Below are 24,379 nucleotides of genomic sequence, written 5' to 3' on the forward strand. Positions count from 1 at the left end.
TGCCCCCGATGGCCCCGGGCCTCATACACCGGTGGGGGTCCTAGCACCCAATCCCACCTACCCCGAACAAGTTCTGTCTGGTCCCAAGAAACCAGCCACAGATCCCTGGTCAATTTACCCTCTGGATCTTACCCACAAATCATGCTGAGCCAATCCTTTAGCATCTAACATCTAAAGGTTTATTATTACAATAAAGAAAAGCATGAGAGTAAGGTTGTTAAAGGAATAGTATGTTACATGCACCGAATCTCCCAGTTCTCGATGCAGCCTCTAGCAGAGATGTTACAGCTGCTGGTTTAAGAGTTCTTGTTCAGATAATATGCTGCTATTCAGCTCCCCACATGGCCCCCTTTTCTACCATTTTCTGGGGCCAGCACCCCCACCTATGGGTGCAGCAGTGATCTGGCTGCTCCCCTCAAGATCCAGTAATGTGACAGGCAGTGACTGGAGGAGCTGCCTGGGCATAGACTGTAACCCAGGGGCCCACAGTGCAGCAATCAACAGCAGTGTCTGTGTCTCCCCAGCCCCCATTCAGAGCTGAGTACAGGTACCTCCCCAGCCCCCTCCCCACCCCCGTCTCCTGCTCACAGCAGGTCAATAGGGTTCTCCCATTCTTGGGCCTCTGGTTCCCATGCAGCTGCTCCCAACAGGAGTCCCTTGCAGCCCGGCAGGCTGGGGCAGGCCCCATCTCTCCAGCACCAAGGTGATGACGGATACAGACACCAGGAGGAGCGAGACGAGGGTGCAGCCAATGGCCTAGCGGGCAGGAGATGTGGCCGGCCCTGCCAATGGAAAGGACCTGGTGACAGTCGGGTGCAAAGTGGCAAATGGCTCTGCAGTGCCAGCACTAGGCACAGAGCAGCTGCCGTGTAGAGACCTTGTGTGAGTGCCCAGAGGGCTAGATCTACAGGGGATCATGCTGCAGGGGGCATGTTCCCCCGACAGGAGGCCGAAGTGACAGAGGCTGTTGGGGACTCTCCTCCCTTTGCCCAGGTGGTGTTGGAGGAGCAGGGAAGGACCCAGGTTTGCTCAGGCTGCACCAGGACTTGGTGCAAAGGCCTGACAGGAGCCAGCAACGGACACAGCAGCCCAGACCCTCTCGCCTCTCCCCAGTATGGCTGGCAGCTCACAAGGGCGACCCCGCCCTGGGCACGAGGCCTTGGCACCGGCTGTGGGCTCAGGAGGGGGCGGACATGGGACATAAGCGATGCCGAAGGGAGGGGTGTGGGCATTAGAGGCCACTACCATTGCCCCGCCCCCTTCCCCGCACCTACCCCTGCCCCTGTTCTGAGGCCACGCCCCCACTCATTCCACTCCCCCCTCCCTCTGCTGCTTGGGCTCCCCCACCCTCACTCAGGTTCGCTGGCCTGAGGCTGGGGTTACGGTGCAGGAAGGCTGGGGAGTGGGGCGCGGGAGAGGCTGCAGGTTGCAGGCTCTGGGACAAGTTCAGGGCAGCGATGGGAGTTTGGGTGCAGACTCAGAGGCAGTTAACTGTGGGAGGAGGATCCAACAGGAGGCTGGGGTTTGGGGTGGGGGGTGTCTACCCCAGCTGCCTGAGAGATACTAGACTGACTCTGGTTTCCTTGTGTCTCCCCGGCTGGGCTCTCACTCCCACTTCTCCTCTCAGGGTCCCTGCCGGCTCCCCTGCTCTATCTGAATGCGTCCCTGGTGCCTCCAGCCCCCCCAAGCCTCACGAATGTGGCCCCGACTGAGACATCTCACTCCCCTGGCACTCCAGCCCCAGCACAGATTAACTCTCCTGGGTTCCAGGGAGAGTGGCATTTGCGGGTCCCTCTCAATCTGAGGGGGGGCCAAAAATGAGGGATCCCCGAACCTCAGTCCTCCCTGTCCCTTCCCCTCACCTCAGTGAGGCTTGTGGGTTTTGGAAGAAGGGTTTTTGTATTTTGCTTTTCTCGTGTGTGGTCCCCAACTGGTTTTTCTGGGGGGCAGTGTCTCTGGAGACAAAAAAGGTTCCTCATCCCTGCCTTTAATAAAGAAAACTTTGAAACCCTTTGTGGTAGACAGAAATTAACATTTTACCTTATTTAAAATGAAGTTTCCTAAAGTTAAAACACCTAATCTGTGTAAACATTCCAATTAAACCAGTCACCCAAGCTCCAGCACTAGCACAATGGCGCCGCGTGATGATGCAATGGACGGTGCGCACCCAGGCTCCTCCCCTCAGCTCTCTTCTGCACCCAACCGCCCCGTCCCAGACCCCAAACTCCTCGGTAGAAATGTGGCCCTTGACCACTTGCCAAAATGCCCCCCCCCATTAAAAATTATTGACAAAGCCTGATCCAAATGTTTTTTGAAACGTTATTTAATCCGAATTTAAATCCATTCTATACAATTGGGAGGGTTGGGGGGAGGGGGACGCAGCTGCTGGCTCCTCAGCTCCTTGTGCTCTCACTGGCTGTCTTCCTGCTGCAAGGGAAGCAGAATCCGTCACATTCATCCCTGGGGACTCAGGGGTACTGGGCCCCCCCAGCATTTCCACCCTCCTCCCCCCTGCGCTGAGACTTGTTCTGCTCTCTGCTCACCCCCCGTCAGGCCCGCAGGGTGAGCTTCTGACCCACCCAGCAGGGACGTGGGGTGGGGGCAGCATGAGGAAAGGGGCGGGGGACTCCCTGAGGGGATGGGAAGGAGACCCTGGCCCTGCCCCACTCTCCTGCATCTGCTCCGGCTGCTCACCATGTATCCCAGGAGCTGATGGGCCTGCCCATGCAGGGCGTGGGCCAGGACCAGCCCGGCCTGGCTGGGGCGCCGCAGGGGGGAGCGGGCAGCGAGCAGAGCCTTGTCTAAAAAGCAGTTCTCCTGCTCTGGCGTGAAGAGCTGCCCAAAGACCTGAAATCAAGAGCACGGGAGGTTTCAGCTGACGGCCCAGAGCCCGGCCCCAACTCCTGGGGCTAAAACAGCTTCCTCCTTCTGCAAACTCCCTTCCAGACCCTGCACCCAGACGCTCTCCTCACCCTGCACCCTAACCCCTGCCCCAGGTCACACCTTCCTCCTGCCCCCAAGACCCTCCCAGACCTCACCCCCCTCCGCACAACAGAGCAGCCCTAGGCCACTGGCCAACATCTTGGAGCGACCTCCATCAAAAAGTGTTGCCCCCCGTCCCGCCCTGCTTCCCCTCCTACGGGAGATCCGGGGCAAGGTGCGGCGCTGCCCCTAGGAAGCGCCGCCCCTTTGAAACGCCGGGACAGCGTCACAAAGGGGCAGCGCCGCCCTGTCCACGGCTCGAATAGTCGAGGGAAAATGCATCGACCATTCGATCAGCGACTCCCCGCTCCCACCCCGCGTCCTACCCGCACGAGGGCCCCAGCCAGCCCCACCCCCGAGCCCTGCCCTGCCCTGGCAGCGCGTCCTTACCTCTCCCACCTGCACGGTGTTGCTGTGAGCCAGGACCCATCTCTCCTTATAGTAGTGCCTGCACCACAGGTCCTCTGCCTGGTGGATGTTGAGGCCTGCAAGAGACAAACCAGGGTGATTCTGCTGGCAGGTCTGAGCCCTTCCCCTCCCACGGGTCCCTGCAGGCATCCCTGGGCAAATGGAGGGGCACAGGGGGCAGAAGGGGAACACAGAGGGACGCATCCCCCCTTGGGCCAGTCTGGGGGGAAAGGGCTGGGTCCCCTCCCCCCGCCGCCGGCACCCTCAGGGTGTCCCTGGGGCCCAGGTCCCGGCTGGGTTCCTTACCCCTGTGGTGCAGGAGGAGTCGGTACAGGCTGTGCACCCCCTTCCGGGCCAGCCGGCTGACGTCTTCGGATGGGTCTGAAATAAAAAGGCCCAGCTGGGCCACGTGGTGACCCATCCTCGGCCAGTCGGCGGAGTTCTGAGGGGAGAGAAGAGGGGGGGTCCCTCAGCATCCTGGGGCTGCACGTCCCATGCAAACGGCCGCCGAGGCGGTTCTGAGCTCGGGGACGGACAGAGACACCTCCCGGGGCGGGGCGGGGCGGGGCGGGGCCGGCCTTGCGAGGAGACAACCCTGAGCAATGGCCCCGACTGAAGGGTCACTCCGGGGGTGGAACAAGGGGATCCACTGACGGCCACTCCCCAGTCTGGGGCCCAGGTGCCCCCCGGAAAGGCCCAGGGTCGCCCCTCCCCGGGGAAAGGAGAACGCGGCCCATTCCCGGCCCATTCCCAGCTCTGCCTCCCGGGGACGCTCCCAGCCCCGCGCCCTGCAGCCCCTGACCCCCCGGCTCCGAGGTCACTTACCTCAAACCCCGGGAGGGTGGTGGCGACTCCCAGCAGGGCCGTGGTGCTGCCAAGGGCCCTGGCTCGCTCCTGGGGCAGGCGGGACTCCAGCCACGGGCTCAGGTGCTGGGGGGGAAAGAGGCAGGTCAGGACCCGTAGGGAGGCGCCGGTTCTGGGCAGAGCCTGGGGCTCCTCTCAGACTGTGCCCCCCCCCACCCCCAGCCACTGACACTGCTCCTCTCTCGGCCCCCCGAGGAAGCAGGGCCAATGGCCCCGTCCCCCCCACGGGGCTCACCTCCATGATCAGCTGCAGCCTGGCGGTGTCTGGGGACTCGGCGAGGAGGCTTGCCAGTAGGGCCTGGAGGTCGACGGGAAGGGCCCGGATGAACTGCTGCAAGACAAGGGGGAGCCCTGGGTCAGAGGGGGGTTGGGGAATCCAGGCCACCCGCTGGCCCCGGGGTGCAGCCTTGAGCAGGGTCTGAGCCGCCTCGCAGAGCAGGGAGGAGCCCAGGCTGGGCATGGAAGGGACGGGCCCCCAGGGAGAGCAACGGGAAACCTGGAGGGAAGGATCCAAACCTGCAGCTTCTTCTCTCCCTCTGCCCCCACCCCCACTCCTCTCTGGAGCTCCAGCCCAGCCCGGGAGCAGGGCCCGGAGGGACGTACCTGCGTGTGGATGGGCTCCTGCTGCCAGTCCCCAGACACAGTCTGTCCCACGGCCGCCCTCAGCAGGGGGCTCAGGAGCTGGGCCTGTAGGGGAGGCTGCAAGGTGCTGGCAGGAGAGAGGGGCAGAGACTGTTAATTCAGCAGCAGGGCTGTGTCCAGGCTCAGGGGGCTTTTCGGGAAAAGTAGCCTTTTTCCGAAAAAACATCACCTGCGTCTAGACTGCAGTCGCGTTCTTTCGAAATTAAATCGAAAGAACGCGGCTTTTCTTTCCACGGCAGTAAACCTCATTTCACGAGGAAGAACGCCTTCTTTGGAAAGTGCTTCTTTCGAACGAAGGCGTTCTTGAATGGAACTAGGGCTTCTTCGAAAGAGAGCATCCAGACTCACTGGGTGCTCTCTTTCGAAAGAGGCTTGCAGTCTAGACATAGCCCAGGAGACAGAGACTTTCCCACTCCCTGGTCAGGGGATCTGCTCTGGGGGGGAGTCGGCGGGGGGGGGTCGGTACCTGAGGCTGCAGGCGGCGTTGAGGCAGTCGGCCAAGACCAGTGCGGGGGGGGAGTCCTCCATGATCTCCTGTGAGACCCAAGGAGACAAAGGGGCGTGTGAGGCTGGGGCCCCCAAGAGACGCTCACACGGCCAGCGCCCCCACCCAGCAGGATCCAACCCCACTGCCTCCCGCTGGCCTGTAGCCCCCCTGCCCAGCACAGGGCCCCTCCCAGCATCCCCCTCCCAAACCGGGACCAGCTCAATCCTTGTCCCCAGGCCGTCTCCTGCCCCTCACTGCCCTGGTGACCAGCCTCTGAACCTCCTCATCCCTGCTCCCCAGGCTCATCCTCAGCAGCCCGCTCTGCTAACCTTCCAGCTCCCCCCCCCATGGCCCGGGGAGACCCCTCCCTGTTCCGAATCCCCCTCCCTGTCCAGCACCCCAGACCTGCCCCATTTCTGTGTCCCTCCCTCCTCCAGCATCCCCACCCACCCTCCCCATGTCCACCTCCCCCTCCCTCTCCAGCACTCCTAGCCCCACCCATCCCATTTCCAGCACCCCCACCCGCCGCCATGGCCCAGGCAGACCCCTGTCCACCCCACGTATCCCCTCCCCTCCTCCCGGCCGCCGCGACTCGCTCACCACGATCCTGGCCATCATGGTGTCCTTGCAGCAGCGCGGCGCCAGGGTGTCCTCGCCCCTTTGGAGGGCGGCGAGGCAGGCGAGGGGGACGGCCAGGAGGAACCGCTGCAGGGCGGCTGGGCTCTGCACCCCAGAGAGAGTCTGTGAGCCTGGGGCCTGCCTGCCCCCCACGGACAGCTGCAGGGCTCAGGTCTCCCAGGAGTGGAGGTGGGAGCTGCCGGTTGTCCAAGCACCCACACTCCCCCCCAACTGTTGCCTCAAGCTTGTGGGGGCCCAGCTGGTGCATGACAAGAGACCTCAGCTTGGGGGGCCCAGGTCATGCAGGAGAAGGGGCCCCAGGGGGATCCCCAGGGACAAGCCCCTCCCGGAGGGGGGGACGTGCTGGGAAGGGGCCGGACAATCTCGGGTCCCCCCCGTGTGGAGAAGGTTCCTACCGTGTCCCGGGTGTGGAGCTGCTCTTCAATATCATAGATGGCCCCTTCCTCCACCCGGGAGTCCATCCGCTCCTGGCAGAGCTCCGCCGAGGCGCAGGGGGGCTCTGTGCGGGAGGGAAGGGACCAGGGTGACTCCAGCGGCCAGCAGGGGTCACGCGCCCCCATGTCAGGGACCCAGGGCAGGTTGGGCCCCACACGCCCCTCGCAGGGACCCATCCCCCTTCCACCCTCACATCTGCCAACGCCCTCAGCAGAGCCCCCACCAGGAACAAGAGAGCCAAGCAGCAGCCCCCGCCCCCATCCATTGCCCTGGCTGTGGGGCAGACACTGGGGCTGCCCCCCCGTGTACTGGGTGAGCCCCTGGGCCCAGCATGTTCACGGCCCCTCACCTGGGTCTGAGCGGCTGCAGGAGGTGGCCCGGCTGCAGCTGGAGGCCCAGGCGCTGCTGCTCACTGAGCTGGACCCACAGCTGCAGGGGCTGGTGCGGAGAGGCTGGGGGCTCCCGGAGACTGGCAGGTCCCCGGGGGCCGGGCAGGGCGATGCCCCCTGGTGGTAATGGGGGCTGGGCTCCTGGGGCAGGTGTTTCTCTCCACAGAGGAGGCCCCAGAGCCACCCTACCCGGCTGCCCCGCTGGGCTGGGTCCCGCCTTCCCAGCCGCCTCTGGAGCCACGCACTGCGTGCGTGTTTTTGCACAAGTATTACAGTACAGCATCAGAAAACAGGGCTTCTTCTGGAAGAGTTATTCCTCTCCCCACGAGTAATAAGCCCTCTTGCACAAGAGCTCTTCCAGAAGGCGGCAGTGTAGACAGGCAACATGAATTTCTTGCGCAAAAAACCCCTACGGCTAAAATGGCCATCAGAGCTTTCTTGTGCAAGAGAGTGTCGACACTGCCATGGATGCTCTTGTGCAAAAGCACATCTCTTCTGCAAAAGCACATGGCAGTGTGGACGCGCTCGTATGGAAGACCTTTTGCACAAGAACTCTTCTGCAAAACAGTTCTTGTGCAAGAAGCCTGCAGTGTAGACAGAGCCCACGAGTTTCAGAGGGGTAGCTGAGTGAGTCTGTAACAGGAAAAACTTAAAACACAACATATAGTCACCTTAAAGATTAACAAACCGTGTCAATGGGATCATGAGCTTTCCTGGGCATAGCCCACTTCTTCAGACGACTGGAGTGTTGTATGTCCAGAACCAAAATGAACAGGGGAGGAAAAAATGGGAGGGGCGAAAAAAGGAGGCAAGGGGTATGTAAATATCACAGGGAAAACCCAGCTGGTATGTAACAGGCACCACTGATAAGAGTTGTTGGGAATTTCCCAGGAACCGATCGGGGTTTCTTAGGAACAAGTTTAAAAAGGGGTGAGAATCGGGGTGAACTGGGTGGATGCCTGGGTGAGGGTTGGGTCGAACAACGCAGGGAGGGAAAAGCAGGAGCGTGGGGCGTGAGGGCAGGTGAGCGCTGCGGTGAAAGCCACGTGCGCAGGCCGGGCCGGGCCCCTCTCTCCTCCAGCTGACTTGCAACTTCCACTGCCGGCCCACTTGGCCCTCGAAGGGCGGAGCTTCCCCTTTCCTGCGCCCGCCCCTGGGGCCCTCCAGCCAATGGGAAGCGAGGGCTAATGTTGCTGGTGTTTCAACATTCGGAGCCGGCTGGCACAGCTGCTGCCGCGGGCCCGGGAGCTGCGAGCAGGCAGGAGGCGGAGGTGAGGGGCGGGGGGCGGTGACTCCTGGCCCCCCAGCGCAGGGGGGTCCAGGTCCGGGTCCGTCCGGGGTTACCAGGCCGCGCGCTCCCCTCGCTCTTGGAGGCGACGCTGGTGCCAGTGTCTGCTTCAATGCGACCCTACAATAACAAGCCCCAATCGGCCGAGTCGCTGCTTGTTTCACCTCGTGTCCCCCTGCGCTGCAGAAATCCCGCCTCTGCTGGGCCAGCCCCGAGACACGGGGTTGCCCCTCGATTGTAAGCAAGCTGCCCCCTTCTCCCCCATGCTCCCCGTTCCCTGAGTATCAGTCCTGCCCCCGCAGCCTGCACAAATCTTCATCCTTTAGGACCAAATAGGAAGGGGAGGGGGCGAGGGATTATTTTCTTTATTCCCACCCCCCCTAACGGAAGGAGCTGTTCTCTGTGTCTGTGTTTACAAACCAAGGAACGTGTTTCTCCCTGGTTTGGGTTGGGGTTTTTTTTTTGCCTGTTTCTTGACAAGATTGATTGAAATGTTGGTCTGACTAGAGTAGTCCCCAAGTTTAGCGCCCTGCCCTGAAGCAGGACGAAGTCAACCAAGACCTACGGGTTTGTCTAACCCTGTCTAATTCTTTCTTCCCACCCATGCTTCCCCAGAAGGGATCAGACAGGCTGTACACAGCGGGTGTTTAAGTCTCAGCTTGACAAAGCCCTGGCCGGGTTGATTTAGTTGGGATTGGTCCTGCCTAGAGCAGGGGGCTGGATTTGATGACCTTCTGAGGTCTCTTCCAGCTCTATGATTCTATGATTCCCTCCCCTTTCCTTCACCATCATTAATATCCTTTTGCAGTGAGTTCCAGAGGTTGATTATACACTTCAAAATACGCCCGTTTTAACTAGAGCTGGAAGGAAGTTTTCTGAGGGGATGTTTTTCCATTGGAAAATGCTGATTTTAGTGACCTTTTGTTTGGAAGGGGAAAACTCCACCATTTCAGAACATTAAAATGTAGTTTTCCATTCCTGAAATGACTCTTTGTTTGGTCTCTTTAAAGTTTATCTTCCGTAATCCACCGTACTACATTTAAAAAAAGTCAAAATCTAAACAAAACGTGAATTTATTTGCAGAACTGTGTGTGATCAGGAAAAAAAAGTCAAAATCCTGGAATTTCTAGTCCCAATTCAACCCTACTTTTAGCCACCTTGGTGCCAGGGATGTAAAATCTCATTTAATTAGCTAACCAGTTAAACAATATGTTGAACCAGTTAACCGATTAAATGGGACACGTAGGACGTGTTAAAGATGGACTTGGAGCAGCCCACACACCTACCCCCGTGGCACACTGCTGTGACTGCTGAGCAACCCTACCCGTGGCGTGCCAGAGTGCCCTGTGCCTATGGCTGGTGGAGGGCTGCTCCAGCCCCCTCTGGTTAACCATAACCGGCTTACTGGTTAACCATTCACTTCCGAACTTGGTGTCCCCCCTGCTAACATTAGGACAGTGGTCCCCAACACGGTGCCCGCATTTGTATGCGCCCGCCAAGTGCTCAGGGCTGGCCTGGGCCCGGGCACGTGGCGCATTTTTTCATCCCCTCCACGGTCCCTAGGGTTGGCCGCTGTCGGCAGACAGGCTACTGGGCTAGATGGACCTTTGGTCTGACCCAGGACGGCCATTGTAAGCTCAGGGCTCAGGGTCGGGGGTCTCAGTGGACCCCCTTGATTTTCATGCAAACCTGCTCCTGGGTGGCCAGGCTGGCAGCTCTCCTGCCCTAGATGGCCACTTTCCTGTGCCTAGTGCGGAGATCGTGGACGAGGTCCACGATGTCCGCACTAGCCCAGGAATGTACCCGCCTCTTGCGGTCCCGGGCAAGCTTCCGGGAGCCGCCAGCCTGGTCCCGGGAAGAGGGGGTGGGCTGGGGGACATCGGGTGGGTGGCTCTGTGCCGTGCCAGGTGCAGGGTCTGCTGGCTGGGTGCTAGCAGGCTTGCACCTGGCACGGGCACCGTAGCCAGCCCGTGCCCCTTTAAGGGGTCCGGGGCCGGGAGGGGGGCATAGAGTTTCCCTGGTGTTGGCCAGAGTGGCCACCAGGGAAACCTGGGGAGGGCTAGCCTCCCACTCGTTCGAATTAAGGGGCTACACAGCCCTTAATTCGAACTAGTAAGTTTGAACTAGGCTTAAGCCTCGTAAAATGAGGTTTTCCTAGTTCGAACTAAGCGCTCCGCTAGTTCGATTCAAATTCGAACTAGCGGAGCGCTAGTGTAGCGGCTATGAATGTTAGTTCGAACTAACGTCCGTTAGTTCGAACTAACATTGTAGTGTAGACATACCCTTCCATCCTTAGCCAAAGAGGAACAAGCCAGTTAGCCCAGGGAAATAAAAGAAAGGGAGAGCGGTGACGGAAAACCCTGTGTCTGTCATTTTTTCAAATGATCTATCTTGCCTAAAAGCCTGTCAGGGATTGGGGTCTGTTGCAGGAGGTGCTGGCGAAACACTCCGTGGATTTGGGTGCTACAATTCCTGAGAGTCGTCCGCCTTCCTGCCCCCTCCCCCCACCGAAGCGCTTTGGAAGGCTCACAAAGGACAGAGACCTGCCTTTTGAAAATCCGACTCCCCACCGGTGTCTCAAGACAGGCGGCTCTCTCTCGCCAAAAACGGAGGCAGCAGCGTGGGATGACAGGCAGCCAGGTCGCAAGGGGAGGTGCTTTTTAGACCAGTTCCCTCCTGGCACTCCGTACTGCTGCCTCTGTATCAGAGGCAGCAGCACAAGCTGGCAGCAGCCCTTGCCTGGGGGCTGGGTCTGAGCTTCTGGACCTGGTGCAAACTGGAACTGAGCAAGGCTGCCTGCCTGCCTGGCTCCTAACACACTGTAAATGCAGAGCCGCAGAGGGGGTAGGTCCCGGACCCAGCGCGAGCCAGGACTGAGACAGCTGGCCCCTGGGGACTATCGAAAAGTCAAGTAACCGATAAGAAATCATGAGGTTAATTGACTACTCAGTGAATATCTAACGTCCCTAATCCCTTTTCATAGTTCCCCTCTGGACTCTCTCTCCTAAAGCATGGCCCTGAGATCTGGACACAGTGCTCCAGCTGAGGCCTCCTCCGTGCCAAATAGCTAGGAGAGTGACCTCCCATGTCTGCCGTACGTCTCCTACCATGCCCCAGGGCTATGCCCTCTTACTGAAGGGCTTTGTGTCTGAGATCGCTTCTCTCCTAGGCTACGTCTACACAACGAGTTTTTTTGGCAACAAATATGCTAACGAGGGACTCTATGACACGCAATGTCATTTGCATATTTTCTGCTGATCCGTTTTTGTGCTCGGGGTTTGTGCGCAAAACCAAGCCGTGTGGATGTTTACTTTTTGTGCAAAAAACCCCCTTTTCCCACAAGATCCCTATGCCTGCAAAAAGGCCGACCGATCTTGTGCAAAAAGGGGCTTTTGCCTAAAAAGAAAACATCCACATGGCTTGTTTTTGTGTGTTCTTGCGAAAAAACTTGTGGCGCGTCTACACTCTACGTGTGTTCTTGCAGAAGTAAATTTGCAGTAAAGCATCAAAGAACAGGGCTCCTTGCACAGGAGTTATTCCTCTCCCGACGATGACTAAGCCCCCTTTGTGCAAGAGCTGTTGTGCAAGAAGGCAGCGTGGACGGGCACCAGGGGCTTCTTGAGCAAGACACTTTTATGGCTAAAATGACCATCAGAGCTTTCTTGCACAAGAGAGCGTTCACACTGCCATGGACGCTCTTGTGCAAAAGCCCATGGCAGGGTGGAGGCACTCTTGCACGAGACCTTTTGCGCAAGAACTCCGGCGTGAAACAGCTCTCGTGCAAGAAGCCTGCAGTGTAGGGCAGGGAGCAGCCTATGAGGGAGGGGGAGGGACCCCTAGTAATGGCTCAAACTTCCCAGGGGGGTGGCCAGAGGCAGGACATTTGCCTGGCAGGGTGAGGGGGGGGCGGTGACCTCACAGGGGCTTTGGGCAGCCCTCAGCATATAAGGCAAAGGGCAGGTGGGGAGGTGGTGACCTCACAGAGGGACCCACATCTCAGGCTGATAAAAGCGGGGGGCGGGCCCAGGGGACTTTGGAGACCCCCGGTTGCTTTAGCTCTGGTGCGTCTCCTCCTCACGGTTCCTTCGCGTTCTGTGAGTTCCACATCCCGACACCTTTGTGACGAAGGTAAGAGCCCCCAGGGGTTGGATCCCGCCCGGGGCCGGCTGGGTTCCAGGCAGGCCCAGCCCTCGGTCAAGGGCCAGAAGGTGATTCCTCACCTGGGCTGCGTCCTTAGCGCCACTGGGGCTTTCTCCTGGTTGGTTTCCCTTTTCCTCCATCCCCCCACATTTCTGCTCTGTTCTTGCCTCCTCTGTGACCTTCCCTTGCTGCCTCCCCCAGCTTGGGACCCAACAGACTAGCTGAAGGACGGGGGGTGGTTTGCAGGAGCCGTGGGGTGGGGGATGCAGCCCCCATTGTGGGGACTGGGGAGGTGGGGCTGGAACAAGTCTATGCCGGTGTCTTTGGGGAGAACGCTCCACCCCCCCACACCTTAGACTCTCCCCTGATTGGCCAAGAAGGGGCTGTTGATGGGCAGGAGACTCGTGGAATGAGGAGTAACGGTAGTTTGAACTAGGAAGCCTAGTTCGAACTACCTAGTTCGTGCCCCGTGTAGCCGCGCTGCACGGGGTTCGAACGAGCGGGGTTTTAAAAATGGCGGCTCCCCGCTTATGCAAATGAAGCCCGGGAAATTCAAATCCCGGGCTTCATTTGCAAGTGCGGTATGCCTACATTACCCTCCTAGTTCGAACTAGCGGGGTAGTGTAGACATACCCTCAGGTCCTTGCAGTGCCTGTGCAAGACCGAACCGATAAGCAAGGGGCCATTTGGGGGCTGGGGGCAGTCGCTCTGGGGAGCTGGAACCCCTGGATTTCGTTCATCAGGCTGCGCCCCAAGCTCCCCTTTGCTCCCCTCATTTGCAGCATGGCCAAACGTTTTCGGCTGTGGTTCAAGAAAGCCCTGAAGATGGCCCCAGGGCCGGTGGGGAGCAGCTTCTCCGTCCCCGCGGGTGGGGAAGCTGGATCCCACCAGCTCGGGGCGACTCGCCCACCAGCCAGGCCCCCCCGGACCTGGCTCCAGAGGCGGCTGGGCAGGCGGGACCCAGCCCAGCGGGGGAGCCGGGTAGGGTGGCTCCGGGGCCTCCTCTGTGGAGAGAAACACCTGCCCCGGGAGCCCAGCCCCCATTACCACCAGGGGGCATCGCCCTGCCCGGCCCCCGGGGACCTGCCAGTCTCCGGGAGCCCCCAGCCCGTCACTCCCCGCACCAGCCCCTGCAGCTGTGGGTCCAGGTCCGTCAGCAGCAGCGCCTGGGCCTCCAGCTGCAGCCGGGCCACCTCCTGCAGCCGCTCAGACCCAGGTGAGGGGCCGTGAACACGCTGGGCCCAGGGGCTCACCCAGTACCCGGGGAGGTGGTGGGGGGCAGCCCCAGTGTCTGCCCCGCAGCCAGGGCAATGGATGGGGGGGGCTGCTTGGCTCTCTTCTTCCTGGTGGGGGCTCTGCTGAGGGCGTTGGCAGATGTGAGGGTAGAAGGGGGATGGGTCCCTGCGAGGGGCGTGTGGGGCCCAACCTGCCCTGGGTCCCTGACATGGGGGCGCGTGACCCCTGCTGGCCGCTGGAGTCACCCTGGTCCCTTCCCTCCCGCACAGAGCCCCCCTGCGCCTCGGCGGAGCTCTGCCAGGAGCGGATGGACTCCCGGGTGGAGGAAGGGGCCATCTATGACATCGAAGAGCAGCTCCACACCTGGGACACGGTAGGAACCTTCTCCACACGGGGGGGACCCGAGATTGTCCGGCCCCTTCCCAGCATGTCCCCCCCCCCCTCCGGGAGGGGCTTGTCCCTGGGGATCCCCCTGGGGCCCCTTCTCCTGCATGACCTGGACCCCCCAAGCTGGGGGCTCTTGTCATGCACCAGCTGGGCCCCCACAAGCCTGAGGCAGCAGTTGGGGGGGGAGTGTGGGTGCTTGGACAACCGGCAGCTCCCACCTCCACTCCTGGGAGACCTGAGCCCTGCAGCTGTCCGTGGGGGGCAGGCAGGCCCCAGGCTCACAGACTCTCTCTGGGGTGCAGAGCCCAGCCGCCCTGCAGCGGTTCCTCCTGGCCGTCCCCCCCGCCTGCCTCGCCGCCCTCCAAAGGGGCGAGGACACCCTGGCGCCGCGCTGCTGCAAGGACACCATGATGGCCAGGATCATTGTAAGCGAGTCGCGGCAGCCGGGAGGAGGGGAGGGGATACGTGGGGTGGACAGGGGTCTGCCTGGGCCATGGCGGCGGGTGGGGGTGCTGGAAACGGGATGGGTGGAGCCAGGAGGGCTGGAGGTGGACATGGGGAGGGTGGGTGGGGATGCTGGAGGAGGGAGGGACACAGAAATGGGGCAGGTCTGGGGTGCCGGACAGGAAGGGGGATTCGGGACAGGGAGGGGTCTCCCCGGGCCATGGGGGGCTGGAAGGGAGCCGAGCGGGCTGCTGGGGATGCGCCTGGGGAGCAGGGATGAGGAGGTTCAGAGGCTGGTCACCAGGGCAGGGAGGGGCAGGAGACGGCCTGGGGACAAGGATTGAGCTGGTCCCGGTTTGGGAGGGGGGTGCTGGGAGGGGCCCTGTGTCGGGCAGGGGGGCTACAGGGCAGCGGGAGGCAGTGGGGTTGGATCCTGCTGGGTGGGGGCGCTGGCCGCGTGAGCGTCTCTTGGGGGCCCAGCCTCACACGCCCCTTTGTCTCCTTGGGTCTCACAGGAGATCATGGAGGACTCGCCCCCCCCGCTGGTCTTGGCCGACTGCCTCAACGCCGCCTGCAGCCTCAGGTACCGACCCCCCCCCCCCCCCCCCGCCGACTCCCCGCAGAGCAGATCCCCTGGCCAGGGAGTGGGAAAGTCTCTGTGGGTATGTCTACACTAGAAAGTTAGTTCGAACTAACGGACGTTAGTTCGAACTAACTTTCCTATGCGCTACACTAGCGCTCCGTTAGTTCGAACTTAATTCGAACTAACGGAGCGCTTAGTTCGAACTAGGTAAACCTCATTTTACGAGGACTAACGCCTAGTTCGAACTAGCTAGTTCGAACTAAGGGCTGTGTAGCCCTTTAGTTCGAACTAGTGGGAGGCTAAGGCTTCCCAGGTTTCCCTGGTGGCCACTCTGGCCAACACCAGGGAAACTCTATTGCCCCCCTCCCGGCCCCGGAGCCCTTAAAGGGCCACGGGCTGGCTACTCACTTTGTGCCAGTTGCAAGGCTGCAAGCACCCGTGCCTGCACAGCCTGCACCTGCCACACTATGAGCCAGCCATCCGAGGGCTCCCAGCCCTCCACTGCTCCCCACGACCAGCCTGGCGGCTCCCGGGAGCCTGCCCGGGGGCGCAAAAGGCGGGCGCCCGCCTGGTCAAGTGCGGAGATCGTGGACCTCATCGAGGTTTGGGGGGAAGCCTCCAATGTCCACGATCTCCGCACTAGCCACCGGAACGCGGCCGTCTATGGACGCATGGCTGCCAGCCTGGCCGCCAGGGGCCACCAGCGCAGCCGGGAGCAGGTGCGCTGCAAGATTAAAGACTTGCGGCAGTCCTACTCCCGGGCCTGCCTGCCAGGGGCTGACCCGGAGGCCTGCCCCCACTTCCATGCCCTGGACCGCATCCTGGGGCCTCATGCCGTCCCTGCCCCCCGGGACGTGATTGACCCCGGGGCAGAGGGACCGCTCCTGGACACCGAGGAGGAGGAAGAGGGCTCTGAGAGCCCGGAGCCTGCCGCCAGCCTTCCCAGGACCCGGGACCCCCGAGGCACCCCACAGAGCCGCTCGCCTGCATCATCAGAGGCCGGGGAGGCATCCACCTGTGAGTACCCTCGTGTTCCCCTTATGTGTACGGGGGGCTGGGGCGAGAGGGAGCCCCGGGACCGTGCGCCTGGGCCTTGCCCACTACGGAGCAGCAGCTGGGGATCCTGCAGGGGCCCTGGCCTTGCAGAGGGGAGCTGGGTTTCACACACCTGGGCCCCTGGGGTAATTGACCGCTGGTCTTCTTGCACCACAGCTGCAGCACCGGGGACTGCAGGGCGCACCACCCCGCCTGCAGCAGCCGCCCGCGCCCGGGCAAGCAGGACAGCCAGGAACCAGGAGGACTACCAGAGGCGGCATCTCCGGTTCCTGGACCGACAGCTCCGTCTCCAGGACCACTGGGTCCAGGAGGACCTCAGGCTGCGCCAGAGGAGTCTGGAGGCCCTGGAGGAGCAGGGCCGTGCCCTGCGAGGCCACCTCCAGAGCCTGCTAGACCGCTTTCCATTTCCTCCTCCCCCTGCTCCCCCTCTTGCTCCCCCTCTTGCTCCCCCTGCTCCCCCTCTTGCTCCCCCTCTTGCTCCCCCTGCTCCCCCTCTTGCTCCCCCTCTTGCTCCCCCTGCTCCCCCTCTTGCTCCCCCTGCTCCCCCTCTTGCTCCCCCTCTTGCTCCCCCTGCTCCCCCTCTTGCTCCCCCTCTTGCTCCCCCTGCTCCCCCTCTTGCTCCCCCTGCTCCCCCTCTTGCTCCCCCTCTTGCTCCCCCTGCTCCCCCTCTTGCTCCCCCTCTTGCTCCCCCTGCTCCTCCTGCTCCTCCTGCTTCCGCTCCTGCTTCCTCCACACCCCCTGTCCTCTCTGCCCCCCCCTCCACAACCATTCCCCACCGACGCCCCCGGACCCGCAGTGTGGCGAGACGGGAGAGGCACCCAGACTCCCACCCCTGAGCTTTCCTTTCCCTTCCTCCCTTCCCTCCCCTCCCCTTCCAGCTCCCTCGTCCCAGGTTTCCCCCTCCCTTCTCCCACCTTCATTCCTCCCTCCCCCACCCCAGTTCTCTGAAATAAACAGACGTTTTTGTTGGAAAAACAGGTGTCTTTATTTGACAGTAGGTAGGGAGGGGAAAGGGGAGGGGGGGGTAGGGTGGAAGAAGGCCCCGGTGGGGCATGCAGGGAGAGGTCAGTCCTCCTCCTCCTCCACCTGGAAGCTCTCCCGCAGGGCTTCCCGGATCCGGATGGCCCCCCGCTGGGCTTCCCGGACGGCGGCGGTGCGGGGCTGACCGTAGTGTCCAGCCATGCGGTCAGCCTCAGCCATCCAGGCTGGCAAGAAAGCCTCCCCCTTCCGCTCACACAAATTGTGGAGCACACAACATGCCGCCACCACGGGAGGGATGTTGTGCTCGGCCAGGTCCAGACGGGTGAGGAGGCATCGAAAGCGGGCTTTCAGTCGCCCGAAGGCCCCCTCCACCACGATGCGGGCCCTGCTCAGCCTGTTATTGAAGGCCTGGCGGGAGGGATTGAGGTGTCCCGTGTAGGGCTTCATGAGCCAGGGCTGCAGTGGGTAGGCGGCATCCCCCACCAGGCAGACGGGCATGTCCACGTCCCCGACCCTGATGTGGCGGTCGGGGAAGAAGGTCCCGTCCTGCAGCCGCTGGCACACGGAGGAGTTCCGGTACACCCGGGCGTCGTGTGCTTTGCCGGACCAGCCCACATTTATGTCCGTCAACTGTCCCCGGTGGTCACATACGGCCTGCAGGATGACGGAGAAGTACCCCTTGCGGTTCACGTACCGGGACGCCTGGTGTTCCGGGGCACGGATGGGGATGTGCGTCCCGTCGATGGCCCCCCCGCAGTTGGGGAAGCCGAGGGCGCCGAATCCCCGGATGACGGCGTCCGGGTCGGCGAGGCGGACCACCCTGCGGAGCAGCACCCGGTTGATGGCCTTGACCACCTGCGGAGAGAGACACAGCAAAGCGTCAATCAGTGGGGCGCCCGGGTGGCTGGGAGCGTGCGTGCCCTGGCAGTGCCCCGGGCCCCACTCCCGGAAGCAACCCCCCTGGCGGCGTGTAGTACGGCCGGGACAGCCCGACCCCTCCGGTGCGGGGCGCTTTCGCCTCCTCCCGCCCCCCCCTTTGTCCCTGGGGCGGCCCATCCCCTCCTCGCAGCCCCCCTCCCCCCCGGCTCGGTGGCCGACGAGCGCCGTACCTGCATGAGCACTGCTCCGACAGTGGATCTCCCCACGCCGAACTGGTTCCCGACGGATCGGTAGCTGTCCGGCGTGGAGAGCTTCCAGAGGGCGATGGCCACCCGCTTCTGGAGGGGGATGGCGGGCCTCATGCGAGTGTCCCTTCTTTGCAGGGCAGGGGCGAGCCACTCGCAGAGCTCCAGGAAGGTGTCCCTCCTCATCCTAAAGTTCTGGGTCCACTGTCGGTCGTCCCAGCGCTCCAGGACGATGCGGTCCCACCAGTCGCTGCTGGTGTCCAGACGCCAGATGCGGCGGGGCACGCCGGTGCCGGGGCGCCGCCGCGGCTCCTCCACGGCCCCCAGGGCGGCCAGGCGGAGAGGCAGGGGGCTGACGTTCCCCAGGTGGTGCCAGGCAGCCTCGAGCCATTGCTGGCAGGCTTGCAGCAGCAAGTCCAGAACGTGCACCAGAAGGTGCAGGGCGAGCCGTGGCTCCATGTTGCCACCTGCGGCGGCCCCCCCGAAGGGAAGCACCGACACAGACGGGCACAGAGACCGACGCTTTGCTGTCCCTCGGCGAGGTTGGCAAGCAAGCAGGAAAAGCTGAGAACCGGCTGTCCAGGGGGGGTCCCTTTAAGCACGAGCCTCAGATAGCCTCAGACAGCAGCCACACAAAGCAACTGCTGACCTGATGCCCTGCCAGAACCGGTTTCAGCTGCCCTTAAATGCCCCCTGCGTCCAATCAGTGTGGACGCGCTAGTTCGAACTAGCAAAACGCTAGTTCGAACTAGTTTTTAGTTCTAGATGCGCTAGTTCGAACTAGCTTAGTTCGAATTAACTAATTCGAACTAAGTTAGTTCGAACTAGCGCTGTAGTGTAGACGTACCCTGTCTCCTGCTGCTCCATTAACAGTCTCTGCCCCTCTCTCCTGCCAGCACCTTGCAGCCTCCCCTGCGCGCCCAGCTCCTGAGCCCCCTGCTGACGGCGGCCGTAGGACAGACAGTGTCTGGGGACTGGCAGCAGGAGCCCATCCACACTCAGGTACGTCCCTCCGGGCCCTGCTCCCGGGCTGGGCTGGAGCTCCAGAGAGGAGGGGGGGGCAGAGGGAGGGAAGAAGCTGCAGGTTTGGATCCTTCCCTCCAGGGTTCCCGTTGCTCTCCCGGGGGGCCCGTCCCTTCCATGCCCAGCCTGGGCTCCTCCCTGCTCTGCGAGGCGGCTCAGACCCTGCTCTAGGCTGCACCCCGGAGCCAGCGGGTGGCCTGGATCCCCCAACCCCCCTCTGACCCAGGGCTCCCCCTTGTCTTGCAGCAGTTCATCCGGGCCCTTCCCTACGACCTCCAGGCCCTACTGGCGAGCCTCCTCGCCGAGTCCCCAGACACCGCCCGGCTGCAGCTCATAATGGAGGTGAGCCCCGTGGGGGGGACGGGGCCATTGTCCCTGCTTCCTCGGGGGGGGGCTGAGAGAGGAGCAGTGTCAGTGGCTGGGGGGGGCACAGTCCGAGAGGAGCCCCAGGCTCTGCCCAGAACCGGCACCTCCCTACGGGTCCTGACCTGCCTCTTTCCCCCCCAGCACCTGAGCCCGTGGCTGGAGTCCCGCCTGCCCCAGGAGCGAGCCAGGGCCCTTGGCAGCACCACGGCCCTGCTGGGAGTCGCCACCACCCTCCCGGGGTTTGACGTAAGTGACCTCGGAGCCGGGGGGTCTGGGGCTGCAGGGCGCGGGGCTGGGAGCGTCCCCGGGAGGCAGAGGCAGGGCCGGGAATGGGCCGGGAATGGGCCGCGTTCTCCTTTCCCCGGGGAGGGGCGACCCTGGGCCCTTCAGGGGGGCTCTTGAGGGACTGGGCCTGGGGACTGGGGAGTGGCCGTCAGTGGATCCCCTTGTTCCACCCCCGGAGTGACCCTTCAGTCGGGGCCATTGCTCAGGGTTGTCTCCTCGCAAGGCCGGCCCCGCCCTGCCCCGCCCCGCCCCGGGAGGTGTCTCTGTCCGTCCCCCGAGCTCAGACCCGCCTCGGCGGCCGTTTGCATGGGACGTGCAGCCCCAGGATGCTGAGGGACCCCCCCTCTTCTCTCCCCTCAGAACTCCGCCGACTGGCCGAGGATGGGTCACCACGTGGCCCAGCTGGGCCTTTTTATTTCGGACCCATCCGAAGACGTCAGCCGGCTGGCCCGGGAGGGGGTGCACAGCCTGTATCAACTCCTCCTGCACCACAGGGGTAAGGAACCCAGCCGGGACCTGGGCCCCAGGGACACCCTGAGGGTGCCGGCGGCGGGGGGAGGGGACCCAGCCCTTTTCCCCCAGACTGGCCCAAGGGGGGATGCGTCCCTCTGTGTTCCCCTTCTGCCCCCTGTGCCCCTCCATTTGCCCAGGGATGCCTGCAGGGACCCGTGGGAGGGGAAGGGCTCAGACCTGCCAGCAGAATGACCCTGTTGTGTCTCTTGCAGGCCTCAACATCCACCAGGCAGAGGACCTGTGGTGCAGACACTACTACAAAGAAAGATGGGTCCTGGCTCACAGCAACAGCGTGAGGGTGGGAGAGGTAAGGACGCGCTGCCAGGGCAGGGCAGGGCTCGGGGGTGGGGCTGGCTGGGGCCCTCGTGGGGGTAGGAGGGTCTTGGGGGCAGGAGGAAGCTGTGACCTGGGGCAGGGGTTGGGGTGCCGGGTGAGGAGAGCGTCTGGGTGCAGGGTCTGGAAGGGAGTTTGGGGGAGGAGGAAGCTGTTTTAGCCCCAGGAGTTGGGGCCGGGCTCTGGGCCGTCAGCTGAAACCTCCTGTGCTCTTGATTCCAGGTCTTTGGGCAGCTCTTCACAGCAGAGCAGGAGAACTGCTTTTTGGACAAGGCTCTGCTCGCTGCCCGCTCCCCCCTGCGGCGCCCCAGCCAGGCCGGGCTGGTCCTGGCCCACGCCCTGCATGGGCAGGCCCATCAGCTCCTGGAATACATGGTGAGCAGCCGGAGCAGATCAGGAGAGTGGGGCAGGGCCAGGGTCTCCTTCCCATCCCCTCAGGGAGTCCCCCGCCCCTTTCCTCAGGCTGCCCCCACCCCACGTCCCTGCTGGCAGAATCCCTCCTGCCCCTGCGAGCGTCCCTGGGGGTGGGGGAGGCTCTGAACACAGAAACTGTCCTAGGAGGCGGGAGGGGGCCGAGGTGTCAGGAGCTCTGGGGGGGGGGGTCAGGAGCTCACCCTGCGGGCCTGACGGGGGGTGACCAGAGAGCAGGGGGGAGGAGGGTGGAAATGCTGGGGGGCCAGTTCCCCTGAGTCCCCAGGGATGAATGTGACGGATTCTGCTTCCCTTGCAGCAGGAAGACACCCAGTGAGAGCAGCAAGAGCTGAGGAGCCAGCAGCTGCGTCCCCCTCCCCCCAACCCTCCCAATTGTATTGAATTGTATTTACATTCTCATTAAACAATGTTTCAAAAAACATTTGGATCAGGCTTGGTCAATAATTTGTAATGGGGGGGGCCATTTTGGCAACTGATCAAGGGCCACATTTCTACCGAGGGCTTTGGGGTCTGGGACGGGGTGGTTGGGTGCAGAAGGGAGCTTAGGGGAGGAGCCTGCGTGCAGGGAGGGGGGGTATGATCTGGGGCGGTGGATAGGGGTGCAGGGTCCAGGAGGGGGTATGGGCGCAGGAGAGGACTCTGGCCTGGGGGAGGGGCTCTAGAGGGGTGCAGGGTCAGGGAGGGAGCTGTGACCTGGGTGAAGGGGGAGCAGAAGGTTTGGGGGAGGGGGTGCGGGTGCCAGAGAGGAGTCTGGCCTGGGGGAGGGGTGTCGGGGGGGTGCAGGGTCAGGGAGGGAGCTGTGACCTGGGTGAAGGGGGAGCAGAGGGTTTGGGGGAGGGGGTGCGGGTGCCAGAGAGGAGTCTGGCCTGGGGGAGGGGTGTCGGGGGGTGCAGGGTCAGGGAGGGAGCTGTGATCTGAGGGAATGGGGGACGCAGGTTCAGGTGGTCGCCTGGGACAGGCAGTCGGGGAGGGGACGTGGGCGCCAGGGGCAGGCTCTGGCTGCAGAGGTGCCTACCTAGGCAGCTGCGTATGGGGGAGCCCGACTGTCACCTGAGGGGATGGGGGAGCTCAATTTTCAACTGTGGGGAATGGAGGAAATACTGTGGAGTGGAGGGAGCGAGATGGGGGGGGGCTGAATTGTTCCCGGAGGGGAGATCTCCCTGGCTTGGGGGGGGGGGGCGTTTCCAGCAAAGCCCTCACATAAGAGGGGGACAGACGGGGGGAGGGAGAGGACGGGGATGGGCAGGGCAGGTGGAAATGGGGAGGGGCAGGAGAAGGGAAGGGGGAGGAGATGGAGGAGAGCAGGGGATAGGAGTGGGGGCGGGGATGAGGAGCAGGACAGAGGCAGGGCAGTGGTGGTGATGGCTGAGCGATGAGAACAGCTCGCAGGGAGCTTAAAGCCAGCAGATGCTTTTCGGCAGAGTTGCCATTTGCCCTGGCGGCTTTGCCAGAATAGCTGTGCCAGCGGGGGGGGGGGGGGGGGGGGGCTTTTGCCACACACCCAAGCCAAGCCAGCTGTGGCGGCAAAGCCTTGTGATGTAACCTAAGCCCTTGGCAAGGTCGGGATCAACCTGCTCTGACAATTTCTCGGACCGGCGGGATGAGAAACAAGGATCGTGCAGGGAGATGGGGATGACTAGGAAGCGAATCCAGGTGTGGGGGGAATATCCTGGGTTGGAGGGTCAGTCGATACCCCCGCCTGCCACTGTCTGCCGGGGCTCTGCCCGCAAGATGGAACCAACAGCTGAATTTGCTTTTCTGCCCCGTCGTGGGCACAAAAGGCCCAGAGCAGCCTCCTGCTATCTTGGAGGAAAGGGGCCAAAGTTCAGGAAGCAGGTGCCAGGCTGGGCTGGAATCCGCGAGCTCCGCTTTTGCTTTGCCCTTCCTGGAAGCTGGGCTGCAGGTGAGTGGCGGTTTCATCTCTGCTCTTGGGGTGTTTCTTGTGGGTTCCGAGTGTGGATCTGAGAGGGGCTGCGCAGGGGCAGTGTCATGAACGAGCTGTAAGCGTTACAGCCCCTTCTGCGCAGGCTGGCTCCAGCCTCCCGTCTGTCTCCAAGCCCTGGGGGAGAGGCGGGAGGCCAGCAGCATGGCCTAGTGGAGGGGGCAGGGGGTTGGGTGTAAGAACTCCCGGGTTCTAATCTAATGCCACCTAGTGACTAAGGCACAGAGTTGTGTGTTAGACCCTTGCTCCTCAATTCTGCGCTCACTCTCGCGCTGGTGACCTTGGAGAGGCCTTTCAGGTCTCCCTTTCCCTGTCCATCAAAGGCAGGCAAGTGCGATGTAATGCCCTGGAGCAAGTGCTTTGGGACGTGTCGCACAAGTGTGCCTGGCTCACAAGCGTGTCAGCACAGGTGTGTAAAAGCGTGACGAAGGCTTTGAGATCGATGCCGAAGGCTTGTGAGGCTGTGGCTGGCCAAGTGACAGGGAAATGAAAGGTCAGAGTTTGGTCAGTTAGATTTTATGGTAATACACTGAGACGAAGCACTTTGGGCGTATATACGATAATGTCTTTCCAAGTGCGTTAGTTCAAGCCGTGTCCTAGGAGCCAAGAGGTGAGACAAACATGCTTGGTCCTGTCTCGGTGCAGGGGTGGACTAGATCAGTGCTTCTCGACCAGTGGTACGAGTCCCCTTAAAGGTACTCAAGAGATGTCTGGGGGACACGTCAACACAACTGAAATTTGGAGAAAACTGAATTTTAGTTTTCAGTTTGACAGCGCTTTATTCTTTTTGTACCTTTTACACCCAAAAATGCCATCCCCCGCCCGGCTACGATGCAGTTGTTTAAACAAATGTGTTGCAACGGTAGAAAAAAATTGTGTGTGTCTGAAAACTGTAGGTACTGGGGGTACTTACACATTTTTTTTTAAAGGGGGTACATTATAAAAAAAGTTTGCGAAACACTGGACCTATCATGGTCCCTTCCACTCAGACTTTTCTATGATTCTGTGACAGGGCTGGGCGATAATTTTCAGAAGGGGGCCACTTAATGGATTTTGGTATGGGGTCATAGGCCGGCTCCACCCACAGAAGGGGCGGAGCCTGAGGCAGAAGGGGCGGTGTTGTGGACTAGCCCACCCTCAGAGTTCTCCGCGGCTGAGGCTTTCAATTAAAAGCACAGAAAAGAGCTCACAGCTTTGCCACTACTGGCAGCTGTCCAGCGTGGCTACAGCTTTTTAAAGGGCTCGTGGCTCCTGCCCCTGCTGTAACCATGAGCCGTGAATCATTTAAAATTGGATCCTGCTGCCTGAGTCCCCACTTAGAATTCGGCGGCATGGGCAGCAGGATCTAAACAGAAAGCGGCCAGATCACAGTGTTTGGTAGGTTGCATCTTACCCAGCCC

General features: G+C 62.0%; 1 protein-coding gene and 1 long non-coding RNA gene across 2 annotated transcripts; one reads left to right on the top strand and one right to left on the bottom strand.

The window, feature by feature from the left end:
* Nucleotides 1-5,982: 5,982 nt before the first annotated feature.
* LOC142824048 (uncharacterized) lies at nucleotides 5,983-7,032 on the bottom strand. The gene is made up of 3 exons (XR_012899089.1): nucleotides 6,807-7,032; nucleotides 6,418-6,521; nucleotides 5,983-6,106 (listed from the first exon to the last, which is right to left on the bottom strand). It is a non-coding gene; the product is annotated as an uncharacterized LOC142824048 (long non-coding RNA).
* Nucleotides 7,033-19,017: 11,985 nt separating this feature from the next.
* LOC142824031 (maestro heat-like repeat family member 5) lies at nucleotides 19,018-21,442 on the top strand. The gene is made up of 7 exons (XM_075915776.1): nucleotides 19,018-19,087; nucleotides 19,355-19,450; nucleotides 19,616-19,720; nucleotides 20,120-20,255; nucleotides 20,485-20,579; nucleotides 20,828-20,980; nucleotides 21,336-21,442. Exons 2-7 carry the CDS (start codon nucleotides 19,445-19,447, stop codon nucleotides 21,351-21,353), a joined length of 513 nt encoding a protein of 170 aa, XP_075771891.1. The 5' UTR covers nucleotides 19,018-19,087; nucleotides 19,355-19,444; the 3' UTR covers nucleotides 21,354-21,442.
* Nucleotides 21,443-24,379: the final 2,937 nt, after the last annotated feature.

This window comes from Pelodiscus sinensis, unplaced genomic scaffold, assembly GCF_049634645.1.
Source record: "Pelodiscus sinensis isolate JC-2024 unplaced genomic scaffold, ASM4963464v1 ctg37, whole genome shotgun sequence".
Taxonomy (NCBI): Eukaryota; Metazoa; Chordata; order Testudines; family Trionychidae; genus Pelodiscus; species Pelodiscus sinensis.

Coding starts and splice junctions, on each gene's coding strand:
- LOC142824031 (XM_075915776.1), top strand. Junction 20,256..20,484: donor ACTCCTCCTGCACCACAGGG/GTAAGGAACCCA, acceptor TGTCTCTTGCAG/GCCTCAACATCCACCAGGCA. Junction 20,580..20,827: donor ACAGCGTGAGGGTGGGAGAG/GTAAGGACGCGC, acceptor TCTTGATTCCAG/GTCTTTGGGCAGCTCTTCAC.